Source organism: Accipiter gentilis, chromosome 10, assembly GCF_929443795.1.
Source record: "Accipiter gentilis chromosome 10, bAccGen1.1, whole genome shotgun sequence".
NCBI classification, from domain to species: Eukaryota; Metazoa; Chordata; class Aves; order Accipitriformes; family Accipitridae; genus Astur; species Astur gentilis.
Genome location: NC_064889.1, coordinates 32,601,552 through 32,620,423, shown reverse-complemented (window position 1 = coordinate 32,620,423; position 18,872 = coordinate 32,601,552). Strand labels below are relative to the sequence as shown.

Here is an 18,872-nt window from a genome sequence, read left to right as displayed (position 1 = left end):
AAGGGTGAGAGCTAATGATGGGGCAGGAAGACTGACAGCAGGAAAGAACAGGGATGGGCGTGTGGCAGAGCAACAGAGTTTAGAACAGATGCTAAGAGGTTCATTGTATATTTTAGGGACCCCAAACGTACCCTGGGAGGGACAGAGCTTTTTGCTAGCTAGTCAATGCAGGTCAGCCTGCAACACTAACATAAAGCCTTCAAAGAACATGTCTTTAGAAAGGCTTAATCGCTGGTGCCTTGGAGTGCTCAAGTAAGCAAAGTCCAGCTCTCCCCACCATTGCTACCTGAGCTCAGAGATCTCCCTTCCCTAGCAAAGACCCTGATGTTCGCCTACCTGCAGATCATTGGCCCGATTCTGCAGGGCATTGGGGGATGCAGGAATGATGCTATCCTGAGCCAGCTTGGCCTCAAACGTGCTGATGATCTTGTCTGCGTTCTCAATCTGAGTCTCCAGGTTCAGGGCGGCCTTAGCCCTGGGGAAGGGAAAAATGGCAGGACAAGGTTAGCTACAGAAGACCCCATTTTTCTCCTTTTCTCTCTGATTTTGCATGTTTAAACTCATTTAACATCAGAGCTTCTGCAGCATGTCAGAGAACAAGCAATATGCACTCACAACCCTGTCATGCTGCCCAGAAGTTAGATATATTGCTTTTCACCACACACAGCGGAGCTGGAACACACAGCCGTTGTGGTGGACCTTCCACAGTGGGGGTATCTGACCACAGATTCCATACGGGAACTCCTTCAGAGGTACCTTTGATAATGGATGGGAGGTTTCCAGCCTGCACTGGGCTGGATGGACCTCAACCAACGCCCATACCAACTAAAAGCATTTTCTCTCATGATTCTGTGTCGACACCTCTGTGCAAGGACTTCCTCCCCTCATCCCCATCAGGCCTTGCCATCATCACTCACTTCTCATTGTACAGGCTGGAAAGCATATTGACATCGCTGTATTTGCTCCTGAGGGCATTCAACGTGACAGGGAGCTGGGAAGCCGAGGTGCTGGTGGGTTTCTTGGAAAGGTAGGTCTCACACTCCTTCTGCAAGGCATCCTTGGCTGCCCCCAGGTTCTCAAGTTTCTTTGTTGTTTCCTGGCACAGCAGATGGGAGCAGAGTCACCCAACACAGTCATAACAGTGCTGTTGCAAAAAGTTGTCTCCCTCAGGGGCGGATTTTGCTGTGGGGCTAAGGGTGCGGTAGCCCTCTCATAAGGTGTTGGCCCTTGGGGCACAGCCCCATCCAGACTGTGGCTGTCTGGCAATGGCAGGGTGTGGGAAAGAGACCCAAACAAAGGTGGAAGAAGCCTATCTGCCTGAGCCCCTCCTTCTGCCAGGGCTGGATAAATACCCACAGATGAAGATATAACAAGCTGAATTACTACAGACCCAGACCTTATCCCAGAGGAAAGGAAGGGGGCTCCAGGGCACTGCCTCTTTTCCTGTCCCCCTCACATCTACCAGTCTGTACTCCTCATCAGGTGAGCCAAAGCTGGTCATTGGATTAATTCCCTCTATCCTGTTGTCTTTTATGCTACAGACTTGAGAGTGAAGGGTGACAGCATCCTTATGACAAGGCTGAGGACTTCCCAAGACGGGCACCTGGTCCACAGCTCTGAAATGAATGGACCATCTTGCTGCAGACCTGAGCCAAGGGAAGAGCCTGCATTTCTCTAGGGTTTGGGTTAATCTGTCCCATTTCAAGGGCTCAGGCCAGCCTGAAACCCTTGCAACTGCAGCACAGGTTTCTCCTTCGAAGTACCAGCTGTCATCTCCTGTGTAATTCCTATGTCAGTTCTGTTTTGGGCCAAGGACGCAACGCTACCAAACTTACCCACTCCAACCCGCCCGCAGCAGCACCCACCTGCTGGTGTTTGATCCTCCTGGCAAGGTCATCCGTGGGGTCACTGTAGTTCACTGGAGATCTCACTCGGTTCAAGATCTCTTTCTCTACCTGAACCAGGTCCTTGCCAATGTGATCCAGGCTACCGAGAAGCTGGTCAGCTTGGGGATCATCCTGGACTACAGGGGAGCTCCTGGACAGAACTGCAGTGAGACACGTCTTAGGTTAAGCCACATTTCTCATCTGCCATCCCAGTCTTGGTGCACAGCCCTTTCCCTGAGCTCTCCCACATGTGGTCCCTAAAGCTCCAACTCCCTCTCATGACAGCCCTGCCGCAAAGCTCTGCCCTTTGTGTTTTGCAGCTCTGAAGCATGCAGGCTTCTTCTGAGCATGGGGTTTTGATGCAACCATTAACAAGTCAGTTAACATTTCTAATCTGCAGAGCATCATGCACATGTGTGTGCCTACCCATGGCAAAGGCTTAGGAAAATGGTTTTAGCTTTGCCCCAGCCAGCCAGAGCTCAGGTCCAAAGGAAGGACAGACAGCCACATGCTGCCATGCAGACACATCCGTGCTCTGCTTTGCTGAGAGCTTTTGAACTGCTGCTGTGGGAGTAACACAGCTAGCCAGGGGTCGGGATTTAGCCATGGCTGCCTGCTTATTCCACAGCCCCCAGCTAGGGAAGAGAACTGCAAGGGACCCAGATCACAAAGAAGGTTTAATTACGGCTTCTGGATAGGCACATCCCCCTGCAACCCCAAATACCCTGCAACTGTTCACGGAGCTGGAGGTCAATCTCAGACGTTTAAGAAGGTCAATGGAGATTATAACTGAATTGCCTGAGATCACACGGTGAGTCCTTGGCAGCACTAGGTCAGGTTATCCCACTGGCTGCTCTTTTCCATAGAGCAGAAGGCATCCTCATGCTGACCCGCAGGTACCTCTGCCTGCCAGAGTGAGTGCTCTGCTTCCAGCCACATCTGGGAGCTCTGCAAGGGAGGTGCATGGGCTTGCTCTGGAGAGGGCTTGACTAAGCAGCTGACGTACCCTGTTGGCTGGGTGGAACCTGCTCCTTCTGGCTGCGTCTCAGGGTGCTCTGAACTGCCGCTCGCTTCTGCTTCACCATGTTCAGTTCCCCTTCCAGCCTGTAAGCAGAGAGGACCATCATCAGCCAGCGGGACGGGAAACTGCTGCACTGAGCAAGTCATGACAGAGCCCAGCCTCAGAGCAGTTTCGTGCCTCTGCTGGGGAGGGTGTTCCCAAAGGCAGGGGAAGGCTGGGAGCCTGCAGCCTGTTGTAACTCAGAGATGTCCCTTAGGAAAGGGGACAGCAGCAAAAGCAGCCAGTTGATGTGAACAGCTGATTTCTCCCAATGGAGCCAGTGTTTCCAACTCTCAGCAGAAGCTATTAAAGCTGGAAATTTATTTCACATCACTTGCAGAGCTTTACAGCTTCGCAGGAAGCAAGTACAAGTAGCTGCTTCTGTGGCTGCTGCACTAGAAATGCCAAGTCTCATTTGTAAGGATGGTTCCCTTCTAACAAAACTAGAGCTAGGATCAGCAGGAGCCGGAAGGACCAAGAAAATCTCCGGGTGAGAGAAGACTGATGGAACCAGGAAGAGGGGCCTTTGAAGGACCAGGCTAGTTCACATCTCTGCTATGGCTGCTCCAACTAAACACCGTGCTCTAAAACCAGCAAGTTCCAGCTTGCTGGCTGTTGTCAGACGAAGGCTGTCCCTGTGTGGGACCAGGACATAGCTCCACGCAGAGGGACTGAATGGTGGAACAGGCTGGGAAATAAAACAAAGACAAATATTTCGCGTGTAGGAAGGGAAGCAAACACCAGGAAATGAAACAAGCTGTCAGATGTGGCCTGAAAAGGGCAAGAGTTTTCCGGGCAACACCTGCAGAGATGTTATCCAGGAGGATGTTGCAAACTTTTGCTTTTCTGTTTTAAGACACACATGAAACCCATAAATCCAAAGGATGCAGTAGTCTGGGACATGTGAAGAGGGGTATGCACTCAGGAAGAGCAGCACAATGAAGTAATCACACCTGTGTGACTGGAAACCCAAGCTCCCATCACAACAGGCATGCCCAAGTAACTCTGAATCTGGGCTGTGGGCCTTTCCACAGCACTTGAGCAGCACCTATTTATCCAAGCACTCAGGAACATGATTAAAAAGGTAATGCTGAAGCTCCCTGCACCACAACCCCATCCTGTGGGAACCACAGAAGCTGAATGAGCAAGCAACCAGGCAGTAGACTACACTGTGGTTCAAGAAACATTTCTCAGTCTCGAGCTGGGGCTGGCTGAGAAGAGATGCCACAGATAACTCTGTCCTGTTTGGCAAGTCCCAAGCTCCAGGCTGATTCTGCAATGAATTTAGTCAAACCTATGCAAGTCACATGTTTGGGTGAAGAAATCAAGCCTGACTGCCAGAAAACTCTTTGACAGCAAGGTCCATGCAGCATGCAGTGCTGTCGAGGAATGGCAGGAACCTAGACCAGATACTTGGGTGCAGAAAACAATCCCTCTCCGGGAGGGATTTTGTACTAGACAGTCAAGAGGTCTGTTCCCAGCTGCTTTTCTCTGCAGTTGAGGCAGTCAGGCTGGCTATGACCTAAGAGCAGGTCTGAACATCTCTCTGGGTCAGGGTCTCCCCTGCAGACTCACCTATTGACCTTGTCTATAGACTCGGGGTCTGGTGGAGGGATGGAGAAGCAAGCAGAAGGTGCCTCCTGGACCACACCAGTGCTGCTCTGCACCACCCACATCTCCGGGTTGCTGTTGTCCTTCAGAGTGTACTTGTCACCTCTGGTCAGCTGCACCTGCACACAAAACTGAGTGAAAGGTTTGGCTTCCCGGCACTAGGCCAGTTCTGCCCATCATGGAGCCAAGATCTAGAGCAACCAAATAAGAATCCAGTTGCCTGCCTCTTCTGAGGGTACTGCTGGTCAAGCCCTCACCTCCCCAGCATCCCAGTCACAGAGGGTCTCCAATGTGAGGGTCTGAGAGGGACACATCCTGCGCAGTTTCAGTGGGCTGATCTCTGTGCTCCTTCTCTTCAGGTCAGTGATGCTCTTCTCTGCCTGCTTCACCACCTTCTCTTCATTCTAGACAAAACAGGGAAGGCAAGTGGTTTTGACCAGGCTTGGATGAGAAGGAAGGGGAGAGTCACACTACAGTAGGTATGCTGGGGCCAGTTGTCCATCCTTGTGTGGTCACTGCTGGGGTGGAGTCAGGAGTTTCACCATTCTTGACCCTTCTGTGTCCCTTCCTTCCCTTTTCATTATCAATGCTCTCCTTAGTTTCCCTCACTCACAGCAGATCTGCCCTTGAAGGCACAGCCTGAGTTAACCTTAGGTGATCCCACACTGTCATATTAAATCTCCTGGAGAAGTTTTTGTTCTCAGAAATGGAACAGAGACCTGCCAAGAGGTGGCTGCGTTCCAGTGTCAGAAGGTGCCAAGATCCCAGCACCTCTTGGGGGCAAAATGTGTTGCATGCATGGGAAGATACCATGTTGAACGTGTCCCCTCCCTCTCTCCCAGGCAAACGTTCCTTTCCTATCTGCATCTCACCCCTGAGGTCAGATTTCTTTATTCCCTCCCTTGCCCTTGGCTCATGAGAGTGCTGAAGAGATGGGAGGACCTTTCTCCACTGCCCTGATGCCAGCAGCTCACACTCTCTGCTGGGCCTCTAATCCAAGTGTCTCAAGTTTAGGACAATGCACAGCTCCTCCCTGTGATTCTCTACTCTGATGGTGACCTGGGGCCTGGCTGTGTGTCACTGATGGAGATAAATGTCTTCCCAGGGATCAGTGCCCCACAGCAGCAGTGTCCAGAGCACAGTATTGCCATGGGCTTCCCCCCTCTCTAGCACAGAGTTGGGATGAGCTGTCCGGGTAGGATTATTTACCCACCTCTTCCCCTTCCCCACTGTTATTTTACTGGGGAGGTTGTAACATTTGGTCTGCCCCTTAGGTCTGGCTAGTGCCACCATCCCTGAAGACCTCACCTCCAGCTGAAGCAGCAGATCTGACACCAGCCCAGGGCTGTCTTTGTTGAACTTGCTGTATTTGGTGTCCAGGTCAGAGTTCATCTCCTTGAGAGAGCGGCTCACAGCCTCAGCATCATCCTGGAACTGGAGGGGTGGATAGGAAAACGGTCACAGAGATGGGAGGACATTATTATCTCCAAGTCCAGTGGGGTCTCTCAGTTCCCAGTGTCTCTCCCACACCCGGTTTGGGGCTCACAAGGCCCTACGGACCACCCTCAGAGTGCCTCCTTGGACAAGGACCCTCCATCACCTGAGCCACAGGCAAATAAACCCAATCAACAGACAAGTCCCAAGTGATGACAGCGAACAAACCCTCCCCTACCCCTCTTCTCCAAGCCAGCACACTAATGCAACAGGGCTGATGAGACAAGCTGGGAGCCAGTCCTTCACTGTAGCACTAAAGGACTGTGTTTTGAGGGGTGTTTCCCCAAAATACCCTGACTAGGTGCAAGCAAAGGATCTCCCATCCTCATCCTTTTGCTGTCTCTCTTCCCAGACGGCCCACTCGGGCCTGACCCTGCAACCCTATGACCCATGCTCTCCTCATTACTTTTTACCTTCTTATAGCTCTCCACGCTTTTCAGTTGACTCTCCTGGCAAATACAGAGATTCAGAAAATTCTGCCACTCGTTCTTCAAGGCTTCCTGGTGAGCCTGTGGTGGGACAAAGCACGACTCAGTGGGCTCCAGCTAGTCCTACCTCCTCCACCACTGTTCTCCTTTCTCCAGAAGTCCCAGAGATCAGACTAAGAGTAAAGACTGCTGTTGAGCAGAGAAAAAGCTATGCCCAGGCATTGCCTGATGCTGAGCCTGAGCAAGGACACTGCTTGACAAGGACCTGGCTCATACAGTGCAGCCTCCAGAGGAGGAGACCCCCCTTTCCCTACCTGGATAGGCTTGACAGCCGGGTGCTTTAGCTCAATCATCCTATCCCCATCATCCTGAAGATGGTTCACAAACTCCTCCTGGCTGAGCAGTTCATTGGACTTGAAATCCTGAAGGGGAAGAGAAACTTCATGGACATGGGAGCATGCAGGGAGCAGAGAGTGGTCTCCTGGGGCACCAAAAGGCTCCCAAAGCATAGACATCCTTGTTTGTTTGTTTGTTTGTTTTTAAAAAGAGAAGGGGCTAGGCAAAGCTAAAACAAATTAGACACGCTTGGGCCTCAGAAAGCATTCAAAGAGCATTTTCCTAAGCAATTATCCCTCTCTTTCCTGGTCCCAGCATATAGCAGTCACTGGGTGTTGTACTTTGGACGTTGAGGCTGACATGACGCTGAGCCTTCCCCTCCCCTCTGACCATGGACATCTCATCAACAGCTCTCTGATGTATGATCCCATGTGCCAGCTCAGGGGACAGGAGGGGACGCACAGAGTGGCTCATTTTTAACTCCAGCATGCACCCAGAGAGTCTCTTCTGCCTCTGTTTCTCTGCCCAGCACTATAAGGCTGCCCTGGGAAGGCACGAGGCTCAGGGCTGGTGGTCGATGTCTAGGAGGCTGTGATCCACTCTGGAAATCTCACACATTGGGCTTGGCCAGCCTGTGAGAGCCAGGACATGCCACCATCCCCCAAAAGCTCACCTCGTACTCCCGACGCACGCTCTGGACGTCCATCATTTGGTCACTCCAGTCCTGCTTCAGGATCCTGGTCTGCTGGTCCGTCAGGTAGCCCAGCTCCTTGGTGCAGCCCTGGAGATGGTTGTACAGGCTGCCCAGGCTCTGCCCTCGCCAGACGGAGGCTTTCTGCCCGTGCACACAGGAGAGAAACAGTGTTGGTGCTCAGGCTGAGAATCCCCTTTCCCGTCCTCCTCCTCCTCCCCAGGACCCCACTCGCATTGCACATCCACCAGGAGATTCCCAGAGACCTTGGTGAGACATCTGCCGCCCGCTTGCTCTTATCTGATGGGGCTGCCGTTCCCTTTCCCTCCTTCACAGACAGGATATGTTTGTCTAACCAGAATCTCAGGTGTGGGCTGGTGCCTCGGGCAGTCTGAGAGCTGGCCCAGCTCTGCTATATTTCTCACAAATGCCATTCTTCAGCATTAACTTTTACGGGCCCAGCTGGCTAAACCCAGGACCTTCTTGGCCACCTCCTTTGCTCCGGCTGCTCATTTCCTCTCTGGAGCCCTTGTTAGGGAGCAGCGCAAACCTCAACATTTGCAATCCTGATTTGGAACAGTGTGTGGGCTGGGACAGGGATCGCTGCTGCCGCATCTGTAACCCTGCACTCACAGACACATAGGCAACTCCAGATCAACAATCCGTGAAGAGGAGAGACACAGATCTCACCCGCAGCATTGCCCTGAGGGCAGTGAGCGTGGTCTCAATTTACACCCATTCCAAGGTGGGGAGGAAATGAGGAAAGATGAGGGACATGACTTCACTGTGCAAGACCAAAGGTAGCTCCTGCCCTGAGCTGGCCATTCCCTGTCCATCAGGGATGGTGTTACTCTGCTGTATGACCCCATCTGTCCAGAAAACCACCAAGAAGCTTACCAGCAAGTCCTTGTACTGGCTTTTTAAGTCTGCCACATCCTGGGTTACAACACGGCCAAGAACAAGGGAAAATAAACCAAAAAAACAAACAGAAAAAATCCGTTACCAAAACATGTGGTAGATGCTGATGAGCTGATTTAAGGAAGGTGGCTTTAGAAACCATTCAGGAACCACCTCTGTGGCCCTTGCATGGCTTGATCTGTCCAAGCTCATGTCTCCCCACACCCTCTGCAGAACAAGGGTGGATATTCACCATGCAGAGAAGCAGATGGGACATGCAGCCAGACAGCGAGCAGAGCCCGCAGGATCCTGAGTGAAGCCGACAGGAACAAGCAGGGGATGGAGGGTGCCTTACCCCAGAGCGGAGGTTCTTGATCTGGAGGCCATAAGCTTCAATCTCCTTCTGGAAGATGTTGTGCTCAGCTATTTGCTTTTCCAGCTCTGACATGCCGGGGCCGTACTGTCCTGCATTGACTTGTTTCTGTGCAAAAGGAGTTAGGCAGAAACTAAAGCAAAAGACTTTATTTCAGGGAGAAACCCCAGCTGTACTGGCAGGGTATGAAAAGATCTGAGATCTGATGCCAGTCCAGAAAGAAAGGAAGGGCTCTTGTTGTTTACTGTGAGCGCTGTTTGTTGCCATTCCCCCAGCCATACATAGGGACCAAGATAACCAGGCCATAAAACCCTGGTGTACCAACCTAAGCTGAACCAGCCACCCTTCCTACGGTGATATGCAGTGAATGGGCACAGTTACCATCTAACTTCCAAAGGAATCCAAGTTGACTCCAAACTGGGCACTGCACATACCCAAGACCTTGCAGCATGAAACCCTAGGATCTAAGGTTGTATCACCTTCTCCATCCTTTCATCCCACAGCAGGGCATCTCTACCTAATCCCCCTCCGATAGCTCTTAATCTGAAGGGGTCAATCAAAGGGACCTCCACAGGATTTTAAGAGGTGAGAGGAGAGTCCTCCTCTTACTCAGAGTTACTTCCACCACCCCCAATGTCCCTGCATGATGCTGAGCACAGGATGGCTGGCAGAGACCTACAGGCAACAGCGGACATTATCTGCCCTTCTAGGTGTTGGGAGATACATCTAAAACCAGCTGCTGTTACCATCTTTTGGTCCAGGATCCTGGCCCAGTCTACCCTGGGCCCCACATCAGGGATGTTGAGTTGTTCGTAGAGGGCTCGGTACTCTGCACACAGCTGCGTCACACGGTCGTGGAGCTGCTGGATGCTGCCAAGGAGAAAAGGCATACATGTCTGTGTCAGTTTGGAGGGGGGAGAACCAAAGTGGGGTTTGTGAAGCCTAGATTTCACTCTAAGACCCAGGCTACTTTGTTGTCCCTTTGTGACACTGGCCTCCTTCAGCAGTGGAGGCACTTGTCCTGGTGCTCTCCATCTCCAGGCATGTCTCAGGAATTACAACCCAGGAGGAAGATGCAAAGAGATCAGGGCTGTCCCTTCTCAGCTAGGAAACAACTCTTCCCTCCTGATTTCCACTAGAAGGGCTGGAGAGCAAAAGGGAGCAAAGCACCAGAGGCCAGCTGAAGTAGTTCTCCCATTCAAACACCCAACTCTGCTTGCCAGAATGAAAGACATTCATTTTAGGAAAGGCAGAAGAAAAGGGGATTTGCCCTGGGAGTGGGGCCACATTTTAGCTCTGCATTTTTATAAGAACTCCCAAATAAGACTGGGCGATCATTCTGGCAGCAACCCAACACACCACTATCTTTACAATATACTGGCAGAAGCCTTGAAAGGGTGAAACTCTACCTCTCATGGCGGCAACAACAGGAGCTCAGTCTAGATCTTAGGGGGGTTGCCAATTGCTTGGTGCCCCCACCACACTAGTCCTCCCGCTGTACTTACTCTTTCTCTATCTCAGTAGCCTGAGGGTGTTTCAGCTTCTTGGCACGGTCCACATCCAGAAAGAGGTCCTTCAGCAGAGTCTCTGCTTCCTTCAGATTCCTGGCATTCTCTGGCTGGAACTCAAAAGCCTTGTTCTTCTGGTGATTGCTGGCATCCTGGAGACAAGGGAAGACAGAGGAAAAAAAGCCTGGTTGGACCACACAGACCTCACAACATTCTCCTTAGCCACCCCAGAGGGCCTGGATGCTCAACACACTGATGACAGAGGAACCCTGGTCCAAGGGTACAGCTGGGGAGCGTATGCCCCACCAAGCTGCCTGCTTCAGCATCTCTCCCACCCAGGGGACCAGTGTGGGTCAGGCTGGCTGCCTGCCTCTGGGATTGCGGGGAGGCACAGGAGTGTGCTGCTGTAGGTGAGACAGCCTTGGCTGTGGGAAGCATGAGGCACTGAGCAGAAAGCATGGAGGTTGGAATTTGGGAGGCCCTGGTATGCAGCCCCAGGGGCTGGGAGGCTCTGTGGAGTGCTCTGTTCCTCCCCAGCCTTGAGTCAGCTCCCAAACCTGCACCAGCAAGCTGATGCAGAGAGCAGACACCTGACCTGTTATCCTAGACACTGCATTTCTAGTCAAAGCCTTTCACCTTCCCACCACCCTCTGCCACAATTCACCTGCTTGAGTCTGGACTGTGTCTCCAGGATGTCCTTCTCAACCTGGTCAGCATTCGTCTGCATGCGTGAGATGAGCACAGCCAGCTCATTTGTTGAGGACCTGAGAGAGGGAACAGCAAAGCAGATAGGTGGGTGAAGGCAATTCTCACCCTCTTCATCACTGCCCAGGACCTGACACAGGTGTGGTTCTTCAGGCCATTCCCCCATGTCCTCCTGGTCTCCAAAGAAAGAGTCTAAGCTGTGGCCAAGGGCACACAAGCGGTCGATGCCTGGCTGTTGCTTTCTGCCAAGTGAAGGTAAGAGGTGGTGTGTTCAGGGAGAGTGGGAGGTAGCTTTTTGCGCACCATGCAGCTCATCTGAGCAACTCCTTGCCGCAGGATATTGCAGATGCTCAGAAGTTCACGTGGATTCAAAAAGCACTGGAGGAACAAAAAGAAAAGGAAAAACAAGAAAAAAAAAAAGAAAAAAAATTGCTCTAGGGCTCCCAAATGCACCGAAACCACATCTGGTTTGGGAAGACCCAAAGCCACAGACAGTTGGAGGCCAGGAGAACATCCTGCAGAAGCAGCACAACATGCTTGCCCTGTTTGGAGGCACTTCCCTGGGTGTCTGCCCTTGGCTGCTGATAGAGGTGGGCGAGATGGCTTTTCACCTGACCCAGAACTGCCATCCTGTGGTCTTGTTTCATGCAAAGTTCTCTGCAGTTCAGCCCACTGAGATACTGGAGGGCCCAGTGCCACCACAGGACTGGGCTGCAGTGGACAAGGACTTGCTACATGGACTACAAGCCCCTCTGGGCCCTGTGTAGGCTGTTGCAGTCATGCTACTTTCAGGGCTTGGGGACAAATTTCCCAAGGTCATAGCACAACTACCAGTCCTCCTCACCCCAGTGAAGATACACTGAAGGTCCCCATCAGACCATTCGCTATTGTGTCTCACTTCGGTGCCATCACACAGCTGATGGATACCATCACAGCCCTTATTCCAACACTGCTACTGTGAATGAGTACCAAGAGCCCTGCTGAAACAGCTGGATCCAGAGCCTGCAGCAAGGCATGGGATGGTTCCCAAACCTCCCTGCGGACAAGGAAGCATAAGCCTTGGTGCTACCTTTGTCCTCATGTCCTGTTGTATCTAATAGCATCTGCCCTTGAGGACAGTGCCGGCCCTACCCTCCAGGCAGGGAGAGTGCAGCGCTGCCAGAATGTGGGCAAGGAGAGGCGGGAGGGCGTGGACCGATAGTATCATCCAGGGACTCGAGGTCTTGGATGGCTGCTGATGGGACAAAGTTCAGCAGAGGCTTGGTTGTGTGCCAACTCTGGGGTCTGAGACCAGAAGGAAAGAGTTTGAGCAGTGACAATGGGACATTGCACTGGGGTCAGTGGAAGGGGGGGGACACTTCTTCAGGGCTGGTTGGTACCTCTCTGGTGGAGAAGAAGGTAAGAGAAAGGTGATGTCCTGCAGCAGAGCCACCCACATCTGCTCTCCAGCCATGTGGTTTCCTTCCTAGCCCCTGACTACAGCAAAGTACAGGGGGAAGTGGTTCCCTTAATGGCTCTGTCATTGCTCCAGCTCCTCATCGTGGCTCCAGCTATTCCACAGTTCATACCAAAGGCTAGAGCAGATGCTGGGATGTTCATTTATTACAGCCCCAAGTGACTGTAAAGTGCCAGTGAGTGTTATGGTCACCCCAAGCCAAGCACTCAGATGCCACAGACGGAGCTCGTGTTTCAAGTCAGCTCAGTCCACACTGACTGCAGCCGAGCCCATGTAACTCTGAAGAAGGCGCAGCCCTGGCGCTCCTGCTCACAGCATCCTCTTGTCCCCTTTCTCCGACTCCTCCCTTGTTTGTGATTTCCCAAGAGGGTGGTGTGGGCCTGCGACATAGAACCTCTCAGCTCCCTCGGGGGCTTTGGGTTGGCAGCATCTCCTGGCCATGCCTCAGCTTCCCTGCCTGCAAAATGCATGTCAGCAAAGTAAACGGGGGACTGCTGCGCTCTGGCAGTGCCCTCTTCTACAAGGTCTAGTTCCAGGGATTATGGAGCCAAAGAGCCCAAGCAGGGCATTCCTCATCATCATCAGAGAATCACTGCCTGCTACAACCTGTCTTTTATATCCTGTTAAACACCCCTCCTACCCCATCTGTGCCCTATGGATGCCTTTCCTGGGGTAAGCTGCAGTCCTCAGGCAGATGAACAGTGGTCCCAAGTCCCAACACAATGGGGTGGACGGCAGCAGCGCAGAGTCAGGACTCGGTCCCCGTGAGCCTGAGTGTGCACAGCAGGCTGGAAGCTCTAGGAGGTCCCCCCTCTCCAGGAGGTTACACAATCTCCAACTCATCCCCTGACACGCCTGGAATGAGGTGGTGTCCCATGAGCAAATACTTGAGCACCACCCAGATTTCCTGCCCGGGCTCTCTCTGCGTGGGGAGGAGAGAGTGAGTCACGGGCTGGCTGCCATCCCAGGGGATGGACGCCTCTCCCCATGTGCCGGGGGGAGTCCATCCACCCCGAAAGGTCTGGCTGAATTCAGTTCCTGCCCAGAAAGAGCGTGAATGGGGTGTCCAGTTTGAGCCCCGTTGTGATGTGACTGGGAATACCTTTGTGCCACTCCAAAAGGGGAGAAGTGAGGATGTCCAATAAAAACCCGCTTATTTCTGGTGGCACCCCCTTCCTGGCTGAAGGAAACATGGGGACACCCCATCTCTTGGTTCACAAGGCCGGACACACAAATCAGCTTTTTTAGGTCAAGCCAAAACAAAACTATGGACCAAAGAGACCTCAGCAACCTCCTGGTCATGGGGACTCAGCCTTGCCCATCCCCAGGCTGCACAACCTTTGCACTGCACCGAGCACCTGGGGTTAGAAACAAGGATGCTGTTGCAAACAACCTGATCTTCGGGGAAGAACTGATGCTTCCTGGAAAACATCATCTCTGGAGCAAAGGGGGTCTCCCCTGTGTGTCCTGGAGTGGAGAGCCAGGAGGTCTCCGTGCCAGCTAAGGGAGGAAGCCTGGCAGAGGAGGAGACTGAGACCTTGTAGCCAGCAGCCACGCTGGAAGTGGGTCTCCAGCCCTGCAAGCAGCTGAACCACTTCAGAGTAGTCTGGATGCTTGATGAGCACCGAAGCCAGGTAGGGGATATCCTGGCAGGAGAGGGGTGTCTACAGGGACCAGAGTAAGGCCTGATACACAAGCAGAGAAGCCATCTGTCCTCAGCTGAGCCTTCCACCCTCAGTCAAGGTGGGACCGATGCTGAGGAACTCACTTGGTCCATGCACGCTTAGAGAAGTGCCCAAACCACCACAGACCCTCCCATCCCAACCACGGACTGTGCCGAGAGGAGCACGAGCTTCTCCCGTCCATGCCAACACCCGTCCACGCAGCCTGCAGTGACACGGGTGCATCACGGTCCTCCCTCAGGGCTGTCCCTCCTGCCCCTGGGCAGAAGCCCTCACTCAACAAGAGCTGGCCACAGCGGGGCCCCACGTTTCAGGGTGAACGTGCCGACACTGGGGTTGCAGAGAGACAGCCTGGCATCGGGTGGGATACGAGGAGCCACGAGCTTGCCTGCACTCACACTGGGCATCCCTCAGCCTCCCGGGGCTCGGGTCCGATTCTGCGCACAGCGGGTGCGTACAGCCACAGCCCCGGGCTGGCCAAGATGGCTGAGGGCAAGGCTCGGCAGAGCTCCTCCTGCTCAAGAGCCAGGGCAGGCCTCCTCCCTGGGCTATCTCATGCCTAGCAGAGACAGAGCACTATTATTATCATCATTATTAATTGGTTCATTTCTCATACCACTTTCTGCCTCCTAGACAGTCCAACTGCATGCAAGGGACAGTGTCTCTTAGCAGGAGCAGGACTGTCCCCTGCTCCTGGTCAGTCCTGGCAGAGCACTTTTGGGCAGGACCACAGCACCCACCCATTTCAGTCCCTGGCCCCCTCTGTCCCTTCCTTCCAGGGGACTTTGCTTTATGGCCACAAGGCAGACCCCAAAGCTGGGTCTGTTCTCCCCGACACACGGAAGACCTCGAACGCTCTGATCTGCCAGCCCAAGCTGCTCACAGCAGACCACCAACAACCCCCTGCCAGTGCTGGATTAGTCCCCTGAGCCCATGCCTGTCCCCCCAGGGCCACACTGCTCTAGACTGATCGGGGAGAAGCAGGAGGAGGCAGTGGCAGAAGCAGCAATCCCAGGAGACGATTAAACCAGGAGATGATTTGCCATCCACCTCCAAAACCACCCACAGCCTTTGTCAAGATCACACCCGGGCAGCCAGTCCAGCCAGATCTGATTCAATTCCACCTTCTCATGAGTTTTCCTTTCCAGCCCCACAACGTGCCTCCTCCTAGAGCAGGGCACAGCGAGGATGCTCCTCAGGGACAAACCTGCACTTGCTACTGCCTCCCTGGGATGCATCCACCACGCGGACACAGCAAAGGGCTCTGCGAGCTGGGATGCTCAACACTATGGTCCCAAGGACCAAGGTGATGTACCTCTCTAGGGGTCTGTGCCAGCAGTGGTACCCGCTAGTTGTGAACACCCAGAGGCAGGGAACCTCAACTGCTGCTGAGGTTCTGGCCTTAGGGCCACCAACAGCAGCTATGGGCAACCGACATTTTCTCGGGGCCATCTGCAGAGCGTGTGCTGACGGCTGCTCCTGCAACAACTCATTCACCTTCATTTTCTCAGCTAATATGGGTGCTGACCAAGCCCCGGGCCATGGTCGAACAAATTAGCCTTTGTCTGATGGTTGGTGCCTCCTAAAACAAGCACAACTAGCTCAGTAATTGCCACACTTCTGGCTCCAGCCTCCATCCTGCACAGGGAAGCGGTGTGAGGTCTCGCCAGGATGCAATTCCAGTTATCCCGAGAGGCTTACGCTGGGGGAGAACCTAGCCCAGACCCTCCTGCAGTGCTGCAGCGAGCTGTCCCAGGAAGCCTCATGAGAAATCCCCAGCCCAGGTTTGGAAGCTGGAGAGGTGGATGGATTGCATTAACAAGACTAAAAACCAGAGGCTGACACAGTTCCAGGAGGTTCTGGGGAGGTGTCTCACTGCAGTCAGGTCCCAACAAAGACTTGGTGTTCAGAGAGCCCCCAAACCTGTCTTTGAGATGAGTTTGTGAGTGCTCAGCTCCACTGAGGCAGAAGCTCCCTATGGGAGGGGGCCAGCTCCCCACATCCACATGGGGAAGTCACGGCCTTTGTGGGAGCCACCTTCTTGCCAGGTCTTGCTGCCCTGCCCAGCAGCACTGGGCCATCACCCTCCACAGTGGCTGTTTGCTAACGTTGGGTTTGGCCCCCATAAATGACGCAGCGGAGTGCCAGCACCGTGTTGCGTCCACCCAAGGCGTCTGTACACACACCATCCCAGGCTGCTGGTGGTGGTGGTCCCAAAAGATGGGGCCAGCACTCCTTTCTCCCTGCAGGTAGTCTCCTCCTTAGAACAAACCCCTTTGCAATTTTCTCAGCCTCTAACCCTGGCTGGGGACAGGGATTCCCGCAGAATCAGTCCTCTAACACTACGAAATGCAAAGTTGCTGAGGGAGGTGGAAAATAACCCTGAGTTAGCAACTGCAGCTGAAGGGAGGGATAAGCGCTCTCTCTGCTGGAGCACCCCCTCCCAGAGGACACCCTGGCTCCTAGGGAAGCATCCTGGTCCCATCACACATCTTGCTCCCCAGAGCTTAGGGAGTCTCTTCAGAGGGGACGTGGCTGTCAGATCCTTTTGGAGCTGCCTCAGACAGGCCTGAAAGAGGCAACCTCAGCTATTCGACCTGCAGAGACCCAGCCTGTCACCAGGATGGATTAGAGCAGTTACCAGCAAACCCACTCCTCCCCCATCTTAACCACCTGAGCAGCACCAAACTGAGCATCCTTCTCCAGGGATCCCAGGTCCCAGGGGAGCATCACACCAACTTCACACAACCAGCGAGTCCTGGGATCTCAAATCCAGGCTGGTATCTGCTTTACCATCAAGCAGGTCTTGCTCCACCCAAGCAAAGAGGCTGCGTTTATTCTCCCTACTCCTACCTGCCCAAAAGCGGCTTTGCACCTCCCTGCTCAATTAACACAGCTCTGAGCACTTCAGGCACTGCACATCCCAAAGGCTGCACAGATACTTCTGGGTTGGAGCACAAAGCCCAGGACAACAGCTAGGGCAGCACATCTTGGCATCAGCTCCCAGCAAACCTCAACTTTCCAGCTGCTCCACAAAGAGGGATAGTTTTTAGGGTGGCTTAGGAGACATTGAGTGGTCTTCCCTTATCTTCCCCAAGGGTCCACAGGACAGCATAGAGAGAGGAAAGGAGTCGCACTTACTTGCTAGGCTTGACAGGGGAACCTCTGTTGGGGGAACTTCTGCTCGGGGAGCCTTTGCCCACCCCCTTGAACATGTTGGCGAGATCCTAGCTGGTCTCCCGGAGTCTGCAAAGTCGTTGTGGGCGCTGGCTCTCTGCTCTGGTCTGTTGGGATGGAATGACAAGACTTAGCAAGGGAAGGTTGGCGGCACGCTAAAGAGCAGTTTCTGGGAGGCTCCTCCCCGAACGCAGGTGAGCAGCAGCAGAGATGGAGGCACATATGAAAAAATGACTTGAAAAACCAGTTTGGGGTGGAAAGAGCAGAGCCCCAGAGGGAGAACGGGAGACCTCGCCCTGGCTTGGAGAGTGTTTTGGCACACACAGCCACAACTGTGCAGCAGTTTCCCAACGGAGTGGCAGAGAGCATAGCCTTTACAGGGAGGAAAAGTCTCCAAATGCGACTTCGAGGGAGTACACTGCAACTACTGAAATGCACTTTAAAGCACCTTCTTGCATTAGCTGTTTAAAATGCTAGAGAAGTAGCAGAAGCCCTACAGCTCCAAGAGTTTTCCGAGGCAGCAGCAACAGTTTGGGAACCACCAATTCCCAGAACTTGATGTTATTTCGCAGTTCAGTAAGCTTTTGGCCCAGACTTAGCACAAGGTGGCCCTAGGTCCCAGCAAAACACTGAGGGCTCATGGCAGAACGAAGGTCAGCAGCTCCAGCGCAGCATCACAGGAACCTCAGAGGGATTCAGGCTCTGGGACAAACTCGGGTACCAAAGCCTCAGAGACCTGGGTCTGAAGCTCTACCTAGACACCCTGTCTATGCAAGATCTTAAAGCAGGCTTTGACCCTGGGCAGCTCTTTCCCCTGTGGAGCAAACGTTCAGAGTCCCATCTGGTTCCCAGTACAACCCAACAACACCCTGGCATCTCCGTGGCTCCTAGGGATGCCCATCCAGGCTGTGCTGCATGGTGGGGCTGCCCAGCCCCACAGCTCTCCTAAGCCATAGCAAGGGCTAGCTGCTGTCTACATCCTCTTGGTTTCAGATAAAGCAGAGTTCAAAGTTCCCCACAAACCAGGAACCCCGTGTTTCAGGCTTATCCGGCACAGATCCCACAACAAAATGGGAATCTTATCCAGTGCAGGACCAGGGAGGGAGGGCAGAGGATGGAGGAGGAAGTGGACAGGAGCGGATGGCGACCACAGCCCCTACGTAAGCACCAGCCACCCATGATACTACCACAGGTTTGTGGCTGTTCTTCCTCATTTCTTGTGGCCCAAGGACAGCCCGTGGCCAGAGACAAAGGCCTAGGGTCCCTCGTCACTTCCTGGGCGATATCTTTGTCCTCTTTAAATTGGCACAGAACAAATCACACTTGTCTCAGGAGAGAGGGAAAGATGCATGTGGGACAAGACTCCTTTGCAAGGTGCTTGCTTTCTACTATGGTCTTGCTCTTCTACAAGCTGCAAAGCCCTACCTCTTCATGGGGCTATCATAGCTTGGGCCCTGCTTCTCACACCAGGATCTCAGAAGAATGAAGACAGGAGGTCTCCCCAGCTCAAAGCACTGGGAGGCAGCTGGGAGGCAGCTAGCGTGGACCTTTGGAGGAGGGGTGACCTC

General features: G+C 53.5%; 1 protein-coding gene across 1 annotated transcript in view; it reads right to left on the bottom strand.

The window, feature by feature from the left end:
- Positions 1–18,872, bottom strand: part of EVPL (envoplakin) — a 34,629-nt gene that overhangs the window by 7,317 nt on the left and 8,440 nt on the right. The window contains exons 3-18 of the mRNA XM_049813141.1: positions 17,269–17,411; positions 10,949–11,048; positions 10,282–10,436; positions 9,523–9,646; positions 8,759–8,884; positions 8,404–8,442; positions 7,489–7,650; positions 6,794–6,901; positions 6,465–6,560; positions 5,866–5,991; positions 4,815–4,961; positions 4,522–4,676; positions 2,893–2,990; positions 1,866–2,047; positions 918–1,096; positions 337–475 (exon numbers count right to left, since the gene is read on the bottom strand). Coding sequence (XP_049669098.1) covers positions 337–475; positions 918–1,096; positions 1,866–2,047; positions 2,893–2,990; positions 4,522–4,676; positions 4,815–4,961; positions 5,866–5,991; positions 6,465–6,560; positions 6,794–6,901; positions 7,489–7,650; positions 8,404–8,442; positions 8,759–8,884; positions 9,523–9,646; positions 10,282–10,436; positions 10,949–11,048; positions 17,269–17,342 — 2,010 coding nt within the window. The 5' untranslated portion in view covers positions 17,343–17,411. The remainder of the gene's footprint in view (positions 1–336; positions 476–917; positions 1,097–1,865; positions 2,048–2,892; positions 2,991–4,521; positions 4,677–4,814; positions 4,962–5,865; positions 5,992–6,464; positions 6,561–6,793; positions 6,902–7,488; positions 7,651–8,403; positions 8,443–8,758; positions 8,885–9,522; positions 9,647–10,281; positions 10,437–10,948; positions 11,049–17,268; positions 17,412–18,872) is intronic.